We start from the raw sequence: 17,582 nt of genomic DNA, 5'->3' as shown, positions 1-17,582 counted from the left end.
CCTCTGAGGTGTTAGCATTTGAGGTGTTAGCATGATGCATATAAGTCAGGTGTTAGCATTTGAGGTGTTAGCAAGTCAGATGTTAGCATGTGAGGTGTTAGCATGATGCATATATGTCAGGTGTTAGCATTTGAGGTGTTAGCATGTCAGATGTTAGCATATGAGGTGTTAACTTGATGCATACAAGTCAGGTGTTAGCATGTCAGATGTTAGCATGTGAAGCGTTAGCATGATGCATACAAGTCAGGTGTTAGCATGTCAGCTGTTAAAATATGCATATAAGTCAGGTGTTAGCATGTGAGGTGTTAGCATGATGCATATAAGTCAATACAACTTACTCTGGTCCTTCTTGCTGAGGACTGCAGGCAGGGTGTAGATCTAGACAAGTAGAGCAGAAGCACCATCATGAGTTTCCTGCACAGCCAGCAGGGGGGGCCAGTTAGCCACTCGGCCTCGGTGTCCAGTCGCTGCAAAGAAGGTGTATTCCTCACCGGCTCCTTGCCGTCCATGGCCTCCAGCCAGAGCCTGCGGTTGGCCTGGGACAGCGCCTGCAGCGTGATGACACCGTGCCTGTAAACACACCATGCTTAGTCCTCTCTGACGCCTACCGTCTCACTGCTCGCGTGGACATGTGGTTCAGGTCCACGTCAGGACAAGAACACCTTGGCCAATCAACAGGAGATCCATCTTGGGTACCTAATCAAGTGTCCAGTGTGACAAGTCCTATTAGAGGAGCGGGTCAGCAGGTGAGGACATGCAGGTGGACATCAATCAGTGCTCGATTAAGTCATTAGAGGTGACCACCACAGATCACATGATGGATGGAGAGAATGTTCACACGTCTCATGCTGAAGAACCACCTACCGGACTTTGTAGAACGGTCTGAAAAGACTTCCTCCACGGATGTTTCTACACGTCCAAGAAGACAAGAGAAGAAGAAGAGTGTGGAGGACATATCTAGACTCAAACAAGGAGGACACACTTAGACTCAAACATGGAAGACACATCTACACTCAAACAAGGAGGACACATCTAGACTCAAACAAGGAGGACACATCTAGACTCAAACAAGGAGAACACATCTAGACTCAAACATGGAGGACACATCTAGACTCAAACAAGGAGGACACAACTAGACTCAAACATGGAGGACACATCTAGACTCAAACAAGGAGGAGACACCTAAACTCAAACAAGGAGGACACATCTAGACTCAAACATGGAGGACACATCTAGACTCAAACAAGGAGGACACATCTAGACTCAAACAAGGAGGAGACATCTAGACTCAAACATGGAAGACACATCTAGACTCAAACAAGGAGGACACACCTAGACTCAAACATGGAGGACACATCTAGACTCAAACAAGGAGGAGACATCTAGACTCAAACATGGAAGACACATCTAGACTCAAACAAGGAGGACACACCTAGACTCAAACATGGAGGACACATCTAGACTCAAACAAGGAGGACACAACTAGACTCAAACATGGAGGACACATCTAGACTCAAACAAGGAGGAGACACCTAAACTCAAACAAGGAGGACACATCTAGACTCAAACATGGAGGACACATCTAGACTCAAACAAGGAGGAGACATCTAGACTCAAACATGGAAGACACATCTAGACTCAAACAAGGAGGAGACATCTAGACTCAAACATGGAAGACACATCTAGACTCAAACAAGGAGGACACACCTAGACTCAAACATGGAAGACACATCTAGACTCAAACATGGAGGACACATCTAGACTCAAACAAGGAGGAGACATCTAGACTCAAACATGGAAGACACATCTAGACTCAAACAAGGAGGACACACCTAGACTCAAACATGGAGGACACATCTAGACTCAAACAAGGAGGACACAACTAGACTCAAACATGGAGGACACATCTAGACTCAAACAAGGAGGAGACACCTAAACTCAAACAAGGAGGACACATCTAGACTCAAACATGGAGGACACATCTAGACTCAAACAAGGAGGACACATCTAGACTCAAACAAGGAGGAGACATCTAGACTCAAACATGGAAGACACATCTAGACTCAAACAAGGAGGACACACCTAGACTCAAACATGGAGGACACATCTAGACTCAAACAAGGAGGAGACATCTAGACTCAAACATGGAAGACACATCTAGACTCAAACAAGGAGGACACACCTAGACTCAAACATGGAGGACACATCTAGACTCAAACAAGGAGGACACAACTAGACTCAAACATGGAGGACACATCTAGACTCAAACAAGGAGGACACAACTAGACTCAAACATGGAGGACACATCTAGACTCAAACAAGGAGGAGACACCTAAACTCAAACAAGGAGGACACATCTAGACTCAAACATGGAGGAGACATCTAGACTCAAACATGGAAGACACATCTAGACTCAAACAAGGAGGAGACATCTAGACTCAAACATGGAAGACACATCTAGACTCAAACAAGGAGGACACACCTAGACTCAAACATGGAGGACACATCTAGACTCAAACAAGGAGGAGACATCTAGACTCAAACATGGAAGACACATCTAGACTCAAACAAGGAGGACACACCTAGACTCAAACATGGAGGACACATCTAGACTCAAACAAGGAGGACACAACTAGACTCAAACATGGAGGACACATCTAGACTCAAACAAGGAGGAGACACCTAAACTCAAACAAGGAGGACACATCTAGACTCAAACATGGAGGAGACATCTAGACTCAAACATGGAAGACACATCTAGACTCAAACAAGGAGGAGACATCTAGACTCAAACATGGAAGACACATCTAGACTCAAACAAGGAGGAGACATCTAGACTCAAACAAGGAGGAGACATCTAGACTCAAACATGGAAGACACATCTAGACTCAAACAAGGAGGACACACCTAGACTCAAACATGGAGGACACACCTAGACTCAAACATGGAGGACACATCTAGACTCAAACAAGGAGGAGACATCTAGACTCAAACATGGAAGACACATCTAGACTCAAACAAGGAGGACACACCTAGACTCAAACATGGAGGACACATCTAGACTCAAACAAGGAGGAGACATCTAGACTCAAACATGGAAGACACATCTAGACTCAAACAAGGAGGACACACCTAGACTCAAACATGGAGGACACATCTAGACTCAAACAAGGAGGACACAACTAGACTCAAACATGGAGGACACATCTAGACTCAAACAAGGAGGAGACACCTAGACTCAAACAAGGAGGACACATCTAGACTCAAACAAGGAGGAGACATCTAGACTCAAACATGGAAGACACATCTAGACTCAAACAAGGAGGAGACATCTAGACTCAAACATGGAAGACACATCTAGACTCAAACAAGGAGGACACACCTAGACTCAAACATGGAGGACACATCTAGACTCAAACAAGGAGGACACATCTAGACTCAAACAAGCAGGTGGACAAGTGGAAGGTTCCTCTCCTGCTGGGTTAGTTTGATGGAAGACAAAGAAACATCTCAAAAAGGTTCAAACACCTGGGAGCTCACACATGACTTCAGCTGACTATGCAGAAGTCCACAAGTTCTTGTGTGAGAAGCAAGAAGCAGAAAGAAAAGTCCACGTTTGCTTCTCCAAGACGACGAGAGCCATCACAAACCTCTCCACCACCTCGATGTCGAAGCAGAAACGTTTGTCAATGGAGTCTGTCTTCCTTCGGATGCAGGACCTGAGCTTGAACATCTCAGCCTGGTTCACCAGCAGACTGTTCTACAAAGTCAGGAGTCACACGTGTCAGAGAAAACACAAGATTGGACAAAGAAGTCAATTCAAGAAAGAACAAACTAAGATCAAGTCGACGAAACCTAACTCAAATATAAAAAACTAAACTGAACTAGGATTAAACCAACTCGACTCAGTTAAGATCGGCCACAAAAACAACTGTAACAACTCAGAACAAACTATCAATCAATCAATGTTTACTTACTGTATATAGTCCTAAATCACAAGTGTCTCAAAGGGCTGCACAACCACTACGACATCCTCGGTAGGCCCACCCCCCAACTAGGGGACCGAAAGCAATGGATGTCGAGTGGGTCTAACATGATACTGTGAACTTTCAATCCATAGTGGATCCAACACAGCCGCGAGAGTCCAGTCCAAAGCGGATCCAAGACAGCAGTGAGAGTCCCGTCCACAGGAAACCATCCCAAGCAGAGTCGGATCAGCAGCGTAGAGATGTCCCCAATCGATACACAGGCGAGCGGTCCATCCTGGGTCCCGACTCTGGACAGCCAGTACTTCATCCATGTCCATCGGACCAGACCCCCTCCACAAGGGATGGGGGGACAGAGGAGAAAAAGAAAAGAAGCGGCAGATCAACTGGTCTAAAAAGGAGGTCTATTTAAAGGCTAGAGTATACAAATGAGTTTTAAGGAGAGACTTAAATACTTCTACAGAGGTGGCATCTCGAACTGTTACCGGGAGGGTATTCCAGAGTACTGGAGCCCGAACGGAAAACGCTCTTTAGCCCGCAGACTCTTTTTGGGGCTTTAGGAATCACTAATAAGCCAGAGTCCTTTGAACGCAGATTTTTTGCCGGGACATATGGTACAATACAATCAGCAAGATAGAATGGAGCTAGACCGTGTAGTATTTTATACGTAAGTAGTAAAACCTTAAAGTCACATCCTAAGCTGACTTAAGAACAAAACTTAGATAAACCAAGAACATCCATCCATCCATTTCTACCGCTTATTCCCTTTGGGGTCACGGGGGGCGCTGGTGCCTATCTCAGCTACAATCGGGGGGAAGGCAGTGTGTTTAATTTTGTTCTTAGTTTAGTTTCATTTTAAACTAAGAACAAAATGAAACTAAACTAAGAACAAAATCAACTAAACTAAGAACAAAACTTAAATAAACTAAGAACAGAATAAGATAAACTAAGAACAAAACTTGGTTAAACTTAGAACCAACTAATATAAACTAAGAACAAAACTACACCAAACTAAGATAAACTATGAACAAAACTAAACTGAGAACAAAACTTAGCTAAGGTAAGAACAAAACAAAACTAATTTAAAAGTTAAGTTAAAGTACCAGTGATTGTCACACACACACTAGGTGTGGTGAAAATTGTCCTCTGCGTTTGACCCATCCCCTTGATCACCTCCTGGGAAGTGAGGGGAGCAGTGGGCAGCAGCGGGGCCGCGCCCAGGAATAATTTATGGTGATTTAAGAACAAATTAATTAAAACTAAAACAGACTAAGCTAAACTAAGAACACAATTTAGCTAAATTAAGAACAAATTAAAATTAGGAAAAAACCCAATCAGAATAAGAAATACTTTAAAGGGGAACATTATCACAATTTCTGAAGGGTTAAAACCAATCAATCAATCAAGCCCTTAATCACAAATGTTTCAAAGGACTGTACAAACCACTACGACTACGACATCCTCCGAAGAACCCACATAAGGGCAAGGAGAACTCACACCCAGTGGGACGCCAGTGACAATGATGTCTATGAGAACCTTGGAGAGGACCTCAAATGTGGGCAACCCCCCCCCCCCCCCCCATTAAAAATCAGTTCCTTTTTTCAAAGTTTTTCTCGAAATTTTACCCATCACGCAATATTCCGAAAAACAGCTTCAAAGTGCCTGATTCTAACCATCGTAATATCCACCCGTCTATTATCCTGTGGCCTCACAGCGTGACCACTCAGAAACAAACATGGCGGTTAGCACAGGAAAGTATAGCGATATTAGCTCGGATTCAGACTAGGATATCAGCGGCGTAAGCGATTCAACAGATTACGCATGTATTGAAACGGATGGTTGGAGTGTGGAGGCAGGTAGCGGAAACGAAGAAGAAACATAAGCTATTGAGCCATATCACAACAGACAGCGGCAAAGGAGGAAGTGAGGATGAATTCGGCGATCGCCTTCTAACCAACGATTGGTATGTGTTTGTTTGGCATTAAATGTGGGTGGAGGGAAAGGCTGGCTGCAAATATAGCTACAAATGAGGAATAATGATGCAATATGTACATACAGCTAGCCTAAATAGCATGTTAGCATCGATTAGCTTGCAGTCATGCCGTGACCAAATATGTCTGATTAGCACATAAGTCAATAACATCAACAAAACTCACCTTAGTGAGCGGTCAGTGGTTCAGTGGTCTATTTTCCAATATTGCAGATTTCTTTGACTTTATCGTTGGAAATGCATCGGATTTCAGTGTCGCAGGATATCCACACATTCCACGCATAGCTGTCGTCGGTAAATTGTGCAGAACAAACGAGGGACTTTCACATCTTTTGAACACTGATGCAACTTGAATCCGTCTTTGTCCGTGTTGTTACACCCTCCGACAACACACCGACGAGGCATGATGTCTCCAAGGTACGGGAAAACAGTCGAAAAAACGGAAAATAACAGAGCTGATCTGACTTGGTGTGTGTAATAAGATTGAGAAAATGGTTCATGTTGTGACGTCACGGGTGAAAGGTCATCGCTTGACAGGCGAACAATTGAAAGGCGTTTAAATCGCCAAATTTACCCTTTTAGAGTTCGGAAATCGGTTAAAAAAAACATATGTTCTTTTTTCTGCAACATCAAGGTATATATTGACGCTTACATATGTCTGGTGATAATGTTCCACTTTAATAATCCCTGAGGGGAAATTAAGATTTTCAGCACACTCCCTAAAACTAAACTAAACTAAGTACAAACTAAGCAAAACTAAAACAGACTAAGATAAAATTAAGAACAAAACTAACTTAACCAAGAACAAAACTTAGTTCAACTAAGAACAAAACTTAGTTCAACCAATAAACTGAGATAGACTAAAAACAATACTAAACCAAACAAAGAACAAAACTTAGTTCAACTAAGAACAAAATTTAGCAAACGTAAGAACAAAATAAAACTAATTTAAGAACAAACTAAACCAAACAGAGAACAAAACTTAGTTCAACTAAGAACAAAATAAAACTGATTTAAGAACAAACTAAGCAAAACTAAAACAGACTAAGCTAAAATAAGAACAACATTTAGCGAAATTAAGAACAAATTAGAAATAGGAAAGAACAAAATCAGAATCAGAAATACTTTAATAATCCCTGAGGGGAAATTAAGATTGTCAGCACACTCCCTAAAATAAACTAAACTAAGAACAAACTAAGCAAAACTAAAACAGATTAAGATAAACTAAGACCAAAACTAACTTAACCAAGAACAAAACTTAGTTTAACCAATAAACTAAGATAGACTAAAAACAATACTAAACCAAACAAAGAACAAAACTCAGTTCAACTAACAACAAAATTTAGCTAAAGTAAGAACAAAATAAAAGTAATTTAAGAACAAACTAAGCAAATATAAAACAGACTAAGCTAAACTGAGAACAACATTTAGCTAAATTAAGAACACATTAGAATTAGGAAAGCACAAAATCAGAATAAAAAATACTTCAATAATCCCTGAGGGGTAATTAAGATTGTCAGCACACTCCTTAAAACTAAACTAAACTAAGAACAAACTAAGCAAAACTAAAATAGACTAAGATAAACTAAGAACAAAACTAACTTAACCAAGAACAAAACTTAGTTAAACTAAGAACAAAACTTATTTCAACCAATAACAAACTAAGATAGACTAAACACAATACTAAACCAAACAAAAAACAAAACTCAGTTCAACTAAGGACAATACTTAGCTAAAGTAAGAACAAAATAAAACACATTTAAGAACAAACTTAGCAAAACTAAAACAGACTAAGCTAAACTTAGAACAACATTTAGCTAAATAAGAACACATTAGAATTAGGAAAGCACAAAATCAGAATCAAAAATACTTCAATAATCCCTGAGGGGAAATTAAGATTGTCAGCACACTCCCTAAAACTAAACTAAACTAAGAACAAACTAAGCAAAACTAAAACAGACTAAGATAAAATAAGAACAAAACTAACTTAACCAAAAAACTAAATTTTGTTCAAATAAGAACAAAACTTAGTTCAACCAATAACAAACTAAGATAGACTAAGAACAATGTTAAACTAAACAAAGAACAACACTGAGTTCAACTAAGAACAAAATTTAGCAAATGTAACAACAAAATAAAAGTAGTTTAAGAACAAACTAAGCAAAACTAAAACAGACTAAGCTAAACTGAGAACAACATTTAGCTAAATTAAGAACACATTTGAATTAGGAATGCACAAAATCAGAATAAAAAAATACTTCAATAATCCCTGAGGGGAAATTAAAATTGTCAGCACACTCCCTAAAATTTAACTAAACTAAGAACAAACTAAGCAGAACTAAAATAGACTAAGATAAACTAACAACAAAACTAACTTAACCAAGAACAAAACTTAGTTAAAATAAGAACAAAATTTAGTTCAACCAATAACAAACTAAGATAGACTAAGAACAATACTAAACTAAAGAAAGAACAAAATGAGTTCACCTAAGAAGAAAATTTAGCAAACGTAAGATCAAAATAAAACTAATTTAAGAACAAACTAAGCAAAACTAAAACAGACAAAGCTAAACTAAGAACAACATTATAGTTACATTAAAAACTAATTAGAAATAGGAAAGAACAAAATCAGAATCAGAAATACTTTAATAATCCCTGAGGTGAAATTAAGATTTTCAGCACACTCTCTAAAACTAAAGTAAACTAAAAACAAACTAAACAAAACTAATGCAGACTAAGATAAACTAAGAACAAAACTTTGTTCAACTAAGAACAAAACTTAGTTCAACCATTAACAAACTAAGATTAACTAAGAGCAGTACTAAACTAAACTAAGAAGAAAACTTAGTTCAACTAAGAACAAAATGTAGTTAAACTAGGAATGAGACTATGCTAATCTAAGAACCAAACACTAAAAAGTTAAAAGTTAAAGTACCAATGATTGTCACACAAACACGAGGTGGGGTGAAATTTTTCTCTGCATTTGAACCATCACCCTTTCTCACCCCCTGGGAAGTGAGGGGAGCAGTGAGCAGCAGCAGTGGCCGCACCCAGGAATCATTTTTGGTGATTTAACCCCCAATTCCAACCATTAATGCTGAGTGCCGAGCTGGGAGGTAATGGGTTCCCACAATATGGGAAGCACTTAAGTGCTGTGTAAGAGGAGTGCTTATTAGGATTGCAAATTTTTAAGAATAAAAAACAAGGTGCTAAAGAAAAGGAATTATTGAATGGAATCAAACAATTGCAGGTACAGCTGGGCGATATATCGATACACTTGATATATCGCGGGTTTGTTTCTGTGCGATAAAGAAAATGACTATATCATGTTATTCGAGTATGCGTTCTCACGCAGTTGCTTTTAGCTGCGGGCATTACGCTGCATGCGTTTCCCACTCTTTCTTGTCTCTCCTTCTCACAGACACTTAAAATAAAGCGCACCTTCTTACATCCGTCACGTGTGCAACATCACACGCTCCCGCGGAGCAGACAGGTAGCGACATGGTAACGTTAGCTGTGATGCTAACGGTGCGGTGCGGGTGGTACTACGAGAGAGAGAAGCTGCGAATCTGGTAACAAATGAAGGAATAATTTATAACCAAGAAAAACAGCACGGGGGTCATCGTCTGGCGGTGGTTTGGGTTCAAGCGAGAAGATGTCGAACAATTATGCGGCAAAAGCGTTGCTACAAAAAGTAGCACCGCAGCTAATGTACCATCATTTGAAAAGTCACCCGCTAGAGAATGAAAAGTGCTTGAAACTCCGCATGTCAACATCTCCTTTTGGTGCCACATCAACAAAATGCCGAAGCAACTATTTCCAGATCAACACCGTATGAAAAAAAATAGTCAACAACAGAAGGAGATAATGTCCGCAGTAACCTACCACATAGCGAAGGACATACACTATTGGATTTCCTATTATGCAGCTCATTTTTATTTGACAGTTACCAAAATATCTTTTGTGAGATCATGCACAAAAGTGCACTTTATTTGTTTCAAACTATTGTAGTGGCATTCTGTACAAAAAGTGCACTTGAATGTAGTGTTGTTTTGATATGTCATCTTAGTGACATCATGCACAAAAGTGCACTCATAGCTTGTTTTAAAATGTCTCTGACAATCTTGCTCTTTCTGTTTTGGAAATGACATGATTGTTTGTGCCACTGCTTAAAGGCCTAATGAAACCCACCACGCAGTCTGATAGTTTATATATCAATGATGAAATATTAACATTGCAACACATGCCAATACGGCCTTTTTAGTTTACTAAATTACAATTTTAAATTTGCCGAGAGTTTTGTCTTGAAAACGTCGTGTAATGATGACGTGTACGCAAGACGTCACGGGTTTTAAGAAAATATGAGCGCCGCACACACACACAGCTAAATGTCGCCTGCTTTAACGGCATAATTATACAGTATTTTGGACATCTGTGTTGCTGAATCTTTTGCAATTTGTTCAATTAATATTGGAGAAGTCACAGTAGAAAGATGGAATTGGGAAGCTTTAGCTTTTAGCCAAACAAACACACGGTGATTCCTTGTTTAAAATTCCTGGAGGTGAAACTTTACTATGGATCAGAGCGCTTTTAAGCAAACATGAATCACGACGGAATGTTGACCAGCAGGTTTCAGTGAGAAAACTGTGGTAAAAAGTCGCTTCTTACCGGAGAAAAGCTGAGCTTGTGCCGTCTATAAAGCTGCCGTCGACTCCCCTGAGACATTGGCGTCAAGACACCCGTGGACACACCCTTCCGACTATCAGGTACTATTTAACTCACTAAAACACTAGCAACACAATGGAAAGATAAGGGATTTCCCAGAATTATCCAAGTAAATGTGTTTAAAAACATCGGAATCTGTCCCAATGCAATCGCGTATTTTTTTTTTTTTTACTTATTTTTTTTAGATACATTTTTTTTTTCTAGTCCGTCGCTATCAATATCCTCAAACACAAATCTTTCATCCTCGCTCAAATTAATGGGGAAATTGTCGTTTTCTCGGTCCGAAAAGCACTTTTTGTTGGAGGCTCCCATTAAAATCAATGTGAATATGTTAGGAGCCCCCACACGTGTGACGTCATCGTCTGCTACTTCCGGTAGAGGCAGGGCTTTTCTCTTAACAACGAAAGTTGCGAACTTTATCGTGGATGTTCTCTACTAAATCCTTTCAGCAAAAATATGGCAATATCGCAAAATGATCAAGTATGACACATAGAATGGACCTGCTATCCCCGTTTGAATAAGAAAATCTCATTTCAGTAGGCCTTTAATAACTGTTTAATAAATACAGTTTTGGTCAATTGACTTTGTTGTGATTTCCCTCTCTGCATGAAAGTTTAAAATGAGCATGTATCAATGCAGTATGAAAAAGAATGATTTAATGTAGACACATAAACTCATCATACTGCTGTGATTATATGCATCAAGTGTTCATTCAAGGTTAAGGCAAAATATCGAGATATATATCGTGTATTGTGACATGGCCTAAAAATATCGAGATATTAATAAAAGGCCAGCCCTAATTGCAGGACACATTGTCCAAACAAAATCTTTAGGAAACATGGATCAAACTTTGCAAACAAAGAATGGAATATGACAATATAATTAAGCAGAAGGTCGAATATCAAATGAATAGGGCAAAATTAACATTAAGATTAAAGAAGCAGATGTTTAGAAATCATACATCTAATGTTAAACTTTCAGATGTTAAATCTGTTGATCTTTTGATCCCAAGCAAATCAATGAAACGATTAGAACACTTTATACAAATCTATACAAGCCTGAGAAAGATTGTAGCATAGAAGCTATGCAGTCATATTTAAACGCAATACAACTCACATCCCTATCAGAGCAGGACAAAAAAATCACTGGAGAAACATATACCATAAATGGAAATTCAAAAATCTTTAAATTAATTTGCAAAAAATAAATCTCCTGGCCCGGATGGCCACAGTACAGAATGTTATCAAATATTCAGTGAACATTTGTTTCCTCTATTAATAAACGTAATTTAATAAACGATTGTGTTTGAATAATTGTATTTAAGATATCACAAAACTTTGTGTTTCAATGAATTCCCGGCGAGCAGACAAAAGCTGTCTTTAATCCTACCGAGCAGAAGGCTTGTAAAACACCACTGTGTAGGATGGGAAAGCAAGCAACATGAGGGTGTTCTGTTTCTTTCATGTAATGTAATCAACGGAAATATATCGTCTTGACCCAAGAACTACAAAGCGGAGAGGAAGCACGACCAGACACCCCTCAAGGCGACCTTTTCTTTGAACTGTTAAAGTTAAAGTACCAATGATTGTCACACACACACTAGGTGTGATGAAATGTGTCCCCTGCATTTGATCCATCCCCTTGATCACCCCCTGGGAAGTGAGGGGAGCAGTGGGCAGCATCAGTGCCGCGCCCGGGAATCATTTATGGTGGTTTAACCCCCAATTCCAACCCTTAATGCTGAGTGCCAAGCAGGGAGGCAATGGGTCCAATTTTTATAGTCTTTGGTATTACTCGGCTGGGGTTTGAACTCAAAACCTACCGATCTCAGGGCGGACAATCTAACCACTAGGCCACTGAGTAGTTTAAAGACCTTTTCTGTGAACTGTTTATGACCTTTTCTTTTGAACTGTTTTGTAATCAAAGGCGATGGCTGTTTACGACCCCAGGACCTTACAAACAGCGGCGGCCATGTACCAAATCTAATTCTGTCTCTGTTTTATTTTTGCTTCTTGTCCCGTTTAAAACATGTCATCAGTGTTTAAACCTGGCAAATTGTTTTCTACAACCTTCATTTTTTCTCATATCTCATTGATACATAAAAAGGATAAAGTCCCATTGATTTGCAGTAATTACCGTCCTTTATCCCCTTGCCAATACGAACAATAAAATCTTGGCAAAAATCTAAGCAACACGATTATCAAATGTTAGAGGAAAATTAATTCATACTGACCGAACTGGCTTCATGGAAGGTTGACAATCTTCAGACAATACAAGGAAATTGTTTAATGTTATCTATAATGCGAGAAGTCTCCCTTACTCCACAGCAGTATGTAGTGTTGATGCGGAGAAGGCGTTTGACCACATAAACAGGTCATTTATATTTTGCACATTACGTAAATTTGGATTTGGAGATCATTTGATACAATGGATTAAAATGTTTTATACAAGGCCCACGGCATCAGTCAAAACCAAAAATCATATTTCAGAACCTTTTTCATTAAAAAGAGGAGTAAAACAGGGATGTCCTGCATCTGGATTAGTATTTAATTTGGTTATTGAACACTTAGCTGCAAAAATAAGAAGTGAAACTCAGATTCATGGTATAAAAATTGGCTCTCAGTATAAAAAGCTATCGATGTATTGTTATGACATAATTCTGTAACTGTCACACTTGACTCCTCTCTTCACTATATCAATAAAGTCATCACTGAATATGGCTGTTTATCAGGGTGTAAAGTCCTTTGGGACAAGTGTGAAATATTACCACTTAGTAAACACTGCAATAAATCGCAAGGTTAGAACTCCAAAATGAAATGGAAAGAGGGAGAAATCATATATCGTATACACACATGATACACACTGACTGGTATACACACATAGTACATACAGACTGGTATACAAACATACTAAATGCTGACTGGTATACACACATACTAAATGCTGATTGGTATACACTGAGTAACTGATGAGTAACCTGTTCGTTTAATGATGACGGCAACAAGTAATGCACAAAAACATAAAAATAGCAATGAAGAAATTCAGAGCCAGGAATATCTATTAAGCAACTAAAACAATAATATATATTAAATAATATATATTTGGTTTCACACTGTATTGAAAAAAAAAATTAAAATTAATTTTACCTTTTACCCAACTCGACATTAAATCACTCTTGGAACACATGATGCTGTGTTCCAAATTCAAGCTATTTACTGATATTTAGTGAGCCTATTGCTTTGCACTTTGTTTATTTTATATATATATATACATATATATATGTGTATATAATTTTTTTTTTTTGCATTCTATTTTAGTTACTTTGAATTTACAACCTCCTGGCGTTGTTTTGTAGATTTTTTATACTGTTTTGCACTTACTTTGATTGTTATTTTCAACTGTTTGTAAATGTTGAAATTTATAAATAAAGGTTAAAAAAAAAAGTGTGCAGTTAATCATGTGACCGCATGGCTCTGTTTGATTGGTGAAACAGAGTCAAACGTCACCAGTGACTGCATTTGATTGGTGAAACGCAGGCATATGATGGATCCTACTTTGAAGGTCTGTCTGACAAAACAAAACAAACAAAGCGTGCATTAACAGATCGATAAAAATCAGTAGCGAGTAGCGAGCTGAATGTAGATAAAAGTAGCGTTTCTTTTCTATAAATATACTCAAGTAAAAGTAAGTTGCATTAAAACTACTCTTAGAAGTACAATTTATCCCAAAAGTTACTCAAGAAGTAAATGTAGTGTGTTACTACCCACCTCTGCTCCTCACACACACAGCCTTCCACAACCAGGCCCCCTGCCACCTCACCAACCTGCTTAACCGCCAAACCCCTTCAGGCAGCCTCCACTCCACCGATGCCAACCTTCTCTCCCCACCACTCAGAACCAAGCTCTGGACTTGGGTGACACAGCATTCTCCATAGCTGCTGCCACCCTCTGGAACGTTCTCCCCAAACCCATCCGTGAGTGCTCAGACCTTCCTACCTTCAGCTTCTTCAGATCTGCTTTTAACCTGTGATTAGTGTTCTGTGTAATGTCCAGTGTTATGTATTATTACTATGAACTGTTTTATTATTTTAATTTTCATCCTATAAAGCATCTTTGAGTACTCTGAAAAGCGTAAATAAAATACAATGTATTATTATTATCGAACACGAGTGTTGTGGTGATGTAACACAAATGTGTGTGTAGTGGGGCGTAGCCTGCGGGCCTGCAGCAAAGCGGGGTGCGCCAGGACCGGCTTCGAAATCAGCGGCAGGTGCGTGGATGGCCCACCTGGGCCTAGTTATCTAATCACCTGTCGCTCTGTTAAAAGGCAGCAGGCGGGAGGAGAGAGTTGTTGGAGCTGGAGCGAGAGCACGAGCAGGAGCGAGAACAACAAGAGGACACTTGCTGGAAAGCTAACTGCTGCACAATCATAAATCAAAAACTATTTCAACCCTGATCCGGGCTCTCATGGTGATGCTTGGTGGTCTGCAGGACCCACGGGAGGGCAACCTCCACATTGTGTTAACCCACATCTTGTGTTGTTGTAGCACACATGCTGTGGTGATGTAACACATTTGTGTTGTTGTAACACACATGTTTTGGTGATGTAACACATGTTGTGGTGATGTAACACATGTTATATTTTTGTAACACACGTGGTGATGTAACACATGTGTTGTAACGCATGTTGTGGTGATGTAACACACATGTTGCGATGATGTAACACAAGTCTTGTGTTGATGTAGCAAATTATCAGTGTGTGTGTGTGTGTGTGTGTGTGTGTGTGTGTGTGTGTGTGTGTGTGTGTGTGTGTGATCAAAAAGGTGAGTAGCAGTAAAACCTGTTTGTTGGGCCTGGTTATCTAATCACCTGTCGCTATGTTAAAAGGCAGCAGCCCGGAGGAGAGAGTTGTTGGGAGCTGGAGCGAGAGCACGAGCAAGAGGGACAAGAGGACACTTCAATCATAAATTAAAAACTCTATTGTAACCCTGATCCAGGATCTCATGGCGATGCTTGGTGGTCTGGAGGACCCACGGGAGGGCAACCTCCACATTTTGTGAACGCACATGTTGTGTTGTTGTATCACACATGCTGTGGTGATGTAACACACATGTTGTTTTGTGGTAACACGTGTGTTGTTTTAACACACATGTTGTGTTGTTGTAACACACATGTGTTGTTGTAACACACATGTTGTGTTGTTGTAACACACGTGTTGTTGTAACACACGTGTTGTTGTAACACACATGTGTTGTTGTAACACACGTTGTGGTGATGTAACACATGTTGTGGTGATGTAACACACGTGTTGTGTTGTTGTAACACATGTGTTGTGTTGTTGTAACACACGTGTTGAGTTGTTGTAATACACGTTGTGTTGTTGTAACACATGTGTTGTGTTGTAACACATGTTGAGTTGTTGTAACACACATTGTGGTGATGTAACACAGATGTTGTGTTGTTGTAACAAACATGTTGCGGGGATGTAACATGTGGTGTGGGGATGTAACACACGTGGTGTGATGATGTAACACACATGTTGTGTTGTTGTTACACACATGTTGTGTTGTTGCAACACACATGCTGCGGTGATTTAACAAAGCTGTTGTGGTGATGTAACACATGTGATGATGTAACACACATGTTGTGCTGTTGTAACATACATGTTGCGGTGATGTAACACACCTGTTGTGGTGATGTAACACACATGCGATGGTGTAACACACTTGTTATGTTGTTGTGACACATGTTGTGGTGATGTAACACACGTGTTGTTGTAATGCACATGCTGCAGTGATGTAACACACATGTTGTTGTAACACACATTTTATGGTGATGTAACACACATTTTGTGTTGTTGTAACACAAATGTTGTGGTGATGTAAAACACATGTTGTGGTGATGTAACACACATGTTGTTTTGTGGTAACACACGTGTTGTGTTGTTGTAACACACATGTTGTGTTGTTGTAACACACGTGTTGTTGTAACACACATGTTGTGGTGATGTAACACACGTGTTGTGTTGTTGTAACACACGTGTTGTGTTGTTGTAACACACGTGCTGTGTTGTTGTAACACACATGTTGTGTTGTCGTAACACACATTGTGGTGATGTAACACAGATGTTGTGTTGTTGTAACAAACATGTTACGGTGATGTAACATGTGGTGTGGGGATGTAACACACGTGGTGTGGTGATGTAACACACATTGTTGTAACACACATGTTGCGATGATGTAACACATATGTTGTGTTGTTGTAACACACATGCTGTGGAGATTTAACACACCTGTTGTGGTGATGTAACACACATGTGATGATGTAACACACATGTTGTGCTGTTGTAACACACATGTTGCAGTGATGTAACACACCTGTTGTGGTGATGTAACACAATTGTTATGTTGTTGTGACACATGTTGTGGTGATGTAACACACATGTTGTTGTAACACACATGCTGTAGTGATGTAACACACATGTGTTGTTGTAACACACATTTTATGGTGATGTAACACATTTTGTGTTGTTGTAACACACATGTTGTGGTGATGTAACACACATGTTGTGGTGATGTGACACACACGTTGTGGTGATGTAACTAACATGTGTTGTTGTAACACACGTGTTGTGATGATGTAACACACATGTTGTGTTGTTGTAGCACACATGTTGTGTAGATGTAACACATGTTGTGGTGATGTAACACACATGTTGTGGTGATGTAACACACATGTTGTGGTGATGTAACACACATGTGTTCTTGTAACACACATGTGGTGATGTAGCACACATGTTGTGTTGTTGTAACACACATGTTGTGTTGATGTAACACACATGTGTTGTTGTAACACACGTGGTGTGGTGTGGTGATGTAATAC

The 17,582-nt window shown here is 39.5% G+C and overlaps 1 protein-coding gene across 1 annotated transcript in view; it reads right to left on the bottom strand.

The window, feature by feature from the left end:
• LOC133537433 (rho GTPase-activating protein 42-like) overlaps window positions 1-17,582 on the bottom strand; it is a 195,990-nt gene that overhangs the window by 48,475 nt on the left and 129,933 nt on the right. Inside the window, exons 10-13 of the mRNA XM_061878439.1 lie at window positions 3,651-3,760; window positions 865-909; window positions 492-570; window positions 339-378 (exon numbers count right to left, since the gene is read on the bottom strand). Coding sequence (XP_061734423.1) covers window positions 339-378; window positions 492-570; window positions 865-909; window positions 3,651-3,760 — 274 coding nt within the window. The remainder of the gene's footprint in view (window positions 1-338; window positions 379-491; window positions 571-864; window positions 910-3,650; window positions 3,761-17,582) is intronic.

Source organism: Nerophis ophidion, linkage group LG18 (genome assembly GCF_033978795.1).
Source record: "Nerophis ophidion isolate RoL-2023_Sa linkage group LG18, RoL_Noph_v1.0, whole genome shotgun sequence".
Classification (NCBI taxonomy): Eukaryota; Metazoa; Chordata; class Actinopteri; order Syngnathiformes; family Syngnathidae; genus Nerophis; species Nerophis ophidion.
This window is presented reverse-complemented; position numbering and strand designations above follow the sequence as displayed.